The following is a 6,000-nucleotide window of genomic DNA, read 5'->3' as shown; positions in this document are numbered from 1 at the left end:
TAAAGTAACAACAGAATAAAAAAATCTGCTTATGACTTGTATTTGCCATGCACTAACTGGCAATTAATTCCTCATTGCTCAGGCAGCATGGAGCATGGGGCTTAGGCAGTAGGCTGCTTCAGTTGTTGGGATGGGTGAGGGGTGAGGGAGAAGATCTGAGAAGAAATGTGAGGCCTAGGGGTGCCATGAAGAAACTACATAAACACTAAGTGCTCTGTTTACTAAGCCACGCTAAGGGCACGCTAGCATTTTTAGCATTCGCTAAACGCTAAAGTTGCCCATAGGAACATACAAGGCTCTAAGGGTGCCATTAACAGAGAACGTTTTGGTTGTTTTTATGACAACCGTTTGTATTTCATATTCAGCAATACTTTGACAGGACTTTCTGGCACAGCAAGCAATACACATGAATAATCATTTGGCAAGGCACTTGAGTAAATAATATGGAAGACTTGGTTAGAAGTCGTTCAACAAGTTTGGACAAATACAGCCCCATGATAATCCTGTTAAAGGTAATCTGAGTATTTAGGTTCCACCCTGGCTCGCTATATATAAATCTATACCACCGAAAAGCACCTCTCAGCCTCTAAAGCTAGAGCCTTGATTGACATTCAAAAATGGAGCTGGTGGGAGCTAGCATTTTCTTGCTGGTAGCATGTCTCTCCTTACTAATGTTAAGCACAGTCCAAAAGAGAAGGAAGCAAGGTATTGGCAAGCTGCCCCCTGGACCCACTGGCCTCCCCTTCCTGGGCAACATCCTGCAGCTGAACAGTAAAGATATCTACCGCTCACTCAGTAAGGTACGTCATCTACTTCTTTCTGCTCAGTTGGTGGTAGCTTAAGCCTAGCACAGAGTTGCTTTATTTAAACAAACTGATCTTGAATCTTATTTTAGAAATAATCCTCTTATCCTATTGCAAGCGAAGGGGGCATGGTGAGGCAGAAGCAGGTGTCATAGCCTAAGATTAATAGGAGCAATATACAAATTATGTATTTGTTACAAAGTGTGTGGTTACTTTTACCCATGTATTTTGTCCCTATTTTCAAAGCAGAAGTATGCACTTTGATGCTTATATGGATGCAAAGTACCAACACACATTTTGCCTACTTACCCCCCCCCCCCCCCCCCCACACACACACACACAAAGTAGCTTTTTCCCCACAAAAAATTACAAACAGAGATTTCAGAATGGAATTGCTATTTGTTAATCTCCCCATCAGGATCATTTCTTCTTATTGTGGTTCTACAATACAAGCTTATATTTATTTATTTATTTATTTATTTATTTGTTGCATTTGTATCCCACATTTTCCCACCTCTTTGCAGGCTCAATGTGACTTACAATACATCATGAATAGTAGAAATGAGAAGAGAATAGGCAATTGGTATTACAGAAGGATTTTGGGTTACATGATAATGATAAAGCATAATAGTGAAATAACAAGAAAACATTTTAAGATAATTCTGGGTACATGTGGGGGATTTCACATGTGATGATCTTAGTGATATGTCTTGTTGAAGAAATGAGTCTTCAGTAGTTTGCGGAAGCTGGTTAGTTCGTAGATTGTTTTTAGGCTGCGCGGCAGCGCGTTCCAGAATTGTGTGCTCATATAGGAAAAGGTTGATAAATATAGTAAAAATGCTGAGGGAGGGCATTTTTCAGATGGCCAACTTACATGTATAAATAATCTTAACAGATTGGCAAATATACACTCAAATCATGACACAGAAGAATTTCATCTATATTAAATTCAAGTACTTAAATTAAACATTTGGAAATGGATGTACATGGGATTCTTGGATAGAGGCTAGTTTGGACATGGAGGCTGTAGTTGAGGTCAGGGGGTGCAAATTGGAACATAAGTGAATGCAAGATGGGGTATGTGTGTGACTGTATGAATAGCAAATGACTGGATGTAATATGTCTGTGTGGGTGAGATGTGTCTGTGAGGGACAGCGTGGGTTCATGTTGGATATCTTTGGTATTGATAATGCTGGTGAATTTTGGGAAGTGGTGAATAGGGTCTACAGCTTTCTACTTGGGTGTCTATGGGTAGAATTGTCTACATGTGGAAGGAAACATAAGAAATGAGAACCCTGCTGTTCCAAAAAAAAAGGAAAAAATAAAGAGGAAAAAGCAAGTCCATGTCCCCTTCCTTCTTTTGCACTGCACATTAGGACTTTCTGTTGTGCTGAGTACTTCTACTCAAAGTAGCTGTGAAATTACTTTTGCACTTTTTTTTAAAAGAAAGCTTAGTCAAAGTAACCAGCACAGAATAGCAGATACAATCCCAACAACAAAGACATGGGGGAATTAACCCACACATTCTGGTGTGGGTTAATTCCCCCATAAGAACGTATGCATCTTTAATAGAGCATACTTTGCAGGTGAGCAATCACATGGGTGGAGTCCGGGTGGAATGTGGGCAAGGTACACTTAAGTTGCATGTATATCTCTTGAAGCTAGGCATCTAAATCTAAATACACACTTATATCAAGTTAAACATATTCTATAAAGGAAAGCAGAACACTATAAAAGATAGTGCTTTCTTTCATAGAACAGGCCCCCAAATAGGTGTCCTTTGATAGAACTGCCCTTTAAGGTAGTGGTTCCCAAGCCTGGTCCTGGAGGCACCGCAGCCAGTCAGGGGTTTCAGGATACCCACAATGAATATTCATGAGAGAGATTTGCATGCAGTAAAAGGGTCCCAAGTTTTTAAAGATTATTTAAATTGTCTATCTGATGATGAAACTTTAATAGTCTCTAGTAACGAGTTCCAAAATTGTGGCTCACTACCTTACATAATATGTTTTTTTGTATGTATCTTGACATCTAACCATTTTCATAGTAGAATTTTGAAGACAGCTCTCTTTCAGAGTGGAGGAGTAGCCCAGTGGTAATGCAGTGGACTTTGATCCTGGGGAACTGAGTTCAATTCCCACTGCAGCTCCTTGTGACTCTGGGACTAACCCTCCATTGCCCCTGATATAAAATAAGTACCTGAATATATGTAAACTGCTTTGAATGTAGTTGCAAAAAAACATCAGAAAGGTGGTATATCAAGTCCCAGTTCCCTTCCCTTTCCCTTCCTGGTATGTAAAAATCTAGTAGATGCATATAGAGAAAACCAATGACATAGCAGCTTGTATAATTTCCATAAAAAGTTTTTAAAAACAAACCATAAGAGTTTAATACAAGATTTCCAATCCTTCCCCCCAGATTCTAAAATGGTTGCTCAAATTTGGGCATGGATCCCATATCCGTACACAAACTAAGTAGTTAACAAGCCATTAACAATCAATTGACATGAATTAGGACTTACAAGCAGATCTGCCTATGTACTATTTTATAACATTGCATGATTAAATTTTCTTGCCTGCAAATCAAAAGGGGGTGTAGCCATGGGAGGGGCATGAGTGGGTCAGTGGTGTTCCAAGAATGTAGGTGCGGTGTTATAGAAAAGGATCATTTATGCACCCAATGGCCATTTAGACCAGGTTTCAGCAGACGTAAGTCCTCGTGCTGAAAGTTGGACGCAGGAATTCATGCTAAGTGCTATTCTATAAAAGTCCCTTAGAACTGAGAGACCTTTATAGAATTGGCACTTAGGGATCCTGTTACTAAGGTGCACTGAAAAATGGCCTGCGGTAGTATAGATGCGAGTTTTGGGTGGGCACTGAATTATTTTTTAGCGCACGTGCACAAAATGCCTTTCCTACATTTTTGCCGAAAACGGACTTGCGGCAAAATGAAAATTGCTGCACTGTTGTTTCCAGTGACCAGATCAAAGGAACAGAAGGAGTGCAAAAATGGGGCTACCAGAGTCCACTGGTTCCTCTGGACACTGTAGCATTCAACCTCTTTCAACTTGGCCCCCTGAAGAAGGGTCACAGCCCCCTAGGATGTAGATGTACCCATTGAGGTAAGCCAAGTCCATGCCCTCCCTGCAGAGTAGCCTATTAGTCAGCTGCTGCCAACTGTTTTTCAGAGGGCTGGTTGCTGGGCTACGTTGCCAGATAGATGTCATTGTCTGGGCAGATACAGATGGCAGATGCCATGACAGCCTTATGTTTGCCAGACTATTAAGGGGTGATGGCTTGGTATAGATGTCACCAGAATAAGGGTCATAGCACAAGAAGGGTTCTTTGCGTTGCCCAAAGAATATGACCATCTCCTTGGCCAGCATACCAATCCTAGGTGGGAGAAGGCTCTTGGGTATTCCTGGCAGTGATTGCCCATAGAGGGACTCCAAAACACCCTGCACATAGAAAAGACAGTGCTTGCGGACAAAACCTTTCATCTTTAGTGCCTCTAAGGCCGGCCACTCCTGGGCAGTGAAAAGGTGCCAGCGCACACACTGGAGCAATTCTTGTGCTACCTGTGCCCTCTCCCTCAGCCGAGCCTCGATCCAACGTATGGCCATGGTACACACTCGCTGCTCACTGTCTATGTTCAGATAGTCAGAACGCAGTAAGGTCTCACGTGATAACTGGGCAATAATGGTCTATGCAGGTCAAATGCCACTTGATGCGCATAGCTGCCGCGCACCAGAAAATTAAAAAAAAAACATTTTATAGATGCAAGTAGCGGACATGCGCCAGAATTGAAATTACCACAAGGGCCATGCAGTAACTGGGCAGTAACTCCAATTTGGCGCACGTTGGGCGTGCTTAGGTACCTACGTGGATTAGTGAAAGGGCCCCTTAGTGTGGATTTTAAAGGTGTCTAACTTTTGGCAGCATTTACTGAATTTGGACACTACTGCACAGCAATTTTAATCATTCAGTTTTTATTCTGTGCATCTTTAAGCATGTTTTAGAAATTCTATCTACTCAGACTCTGTTGATCACCAACTCTTGGTGAAAGCTTGAACAGTTCAAACAGCAGGGCCATGGTAATAAGATGCATTAAATCAGATATTCCCAAAACCAAGTTTTCTTCCCCACCCCACTCCCTTTTAGTTCCCTCCTAAGAGCTGGGTATCTTTGTGATATGAAATAAACTCTGAATTACAGATAAAGACAGTCTGTTAATGAATACGATAATATCAGCTTCTTTGTTCATTCTCTTGAAAATGAAAGGATCTGGAAGGGGGCATGGGGGCAATATATAATGTTGGATAAATATTGGCAATAGATTTTTGCTAGTTGTTAGATTCTTAGATAAAGATCTGTCCATGATTTGTTTTCTTAGCTAAGTGAGAAATATGGATCACTGTTCACCATCCACATGGGCTCAGAACCAGTGGTGGTGCTGTGCGGTTATGAAGCTGTGAAGGAGGCACTGAATGAACGGGGTGAGGATTTTGCCGGCAGGGGAAGCCTACCTATGTTGGACAGAGTCACCCAAGGTCACGGTAAGGACATTTTAAAGCATAAAAGACATAAGAGGAAAACACAGAAACAGCAGACAAGTGGCTATGTAACCAGTGTTATATACAGAGGAGATAATTATCTTCTTGTGCTAGTTTCCCCCCCGCAAAAATAAAAAAAAATTGGTTTACTTCAGATTTGCTCCACTTTATTGAGAGGTATTATAAAATGACATTATTATCAGTAATACATTTTTGTTCCATATAGAACCTAGACCCCATACTTATTGACATGCTAGGTTTTAGAATACTTGAAAGCTTGTATATCAAAGAGCAGAAAGCAGTTACTCTATTAATTAGCATATGGATAGGGTAACACTTACTGTCTGGCCTGACACTTAGCATATGCTAATTCACATGCAAAATGGGATGGGAAATGAATGGCGAAGAGGCAGGTTGTGAACATTTACAGCACCATGCAGTTAACACATGGTAAGTTATTGTTCATTGTCATCGCTGTACATAGTTTGAATGGACTTACCACCTCATGAAGAGGAGATGGTAAGTGCATCCATACTACCTGCATTACAGTTATCAGAGATATTGGAGGTAAAAAGACCCCTGTGCACCCCATCACCTTTTCAGACATAAGTCAGAGTACTCCCTCTGTCCCTCATCACCCCTCTG

The 6,000-nt window shown here is 41.2% G+C and overlaps 1 protein-coding gene across 1 annotated transcript in view; it reads left to right on the top strand.

Annotated features, from left to right (window-relative positions):
• The first annotated feature begins 573 nt into the window (after positions 1–573).
• The window catches only part of LOC115481138 (cytochrome P450 2C11-like), a 54,589-nt gene continuing 49,162 nt past the window's right edge, over positions 574–6,000 (top strand). Inside the window, exons 1-2 of the mRNA XM_030220175.1 lie at positions 574–800; positions 5,196–5,358. Coding sequence (XP_030076035.1) covers positions 618–800; positions 5,196–5,358 — 346 coding nt within the window. The 5' untranslated portion in view covers positions 574–617. The remainder of the gene's footprint in view (positions 801–5,195; positions 5,359–6,000) is intronic.

The sequence above is a fragment of the Microcaecilia unicolor genome, chromosome 11 (genome assembly GCF_901765095.1).
Source record: "Microcaecilia unicolor chromosome 11, aMicUni1.1, whole genome shotgun sequence".
NCBI lineage: Eukaryota > Metazoa > Chordata > Amphibia > Gymnophiona > Siphonopidae > Microcaecilia > Microcaecilia unicolor.
The sequence above is the reverse complement of the archived record's forward strand: the minus strand, read 5'-3'. Positions and strand labels throughout refer to the sequence as shown.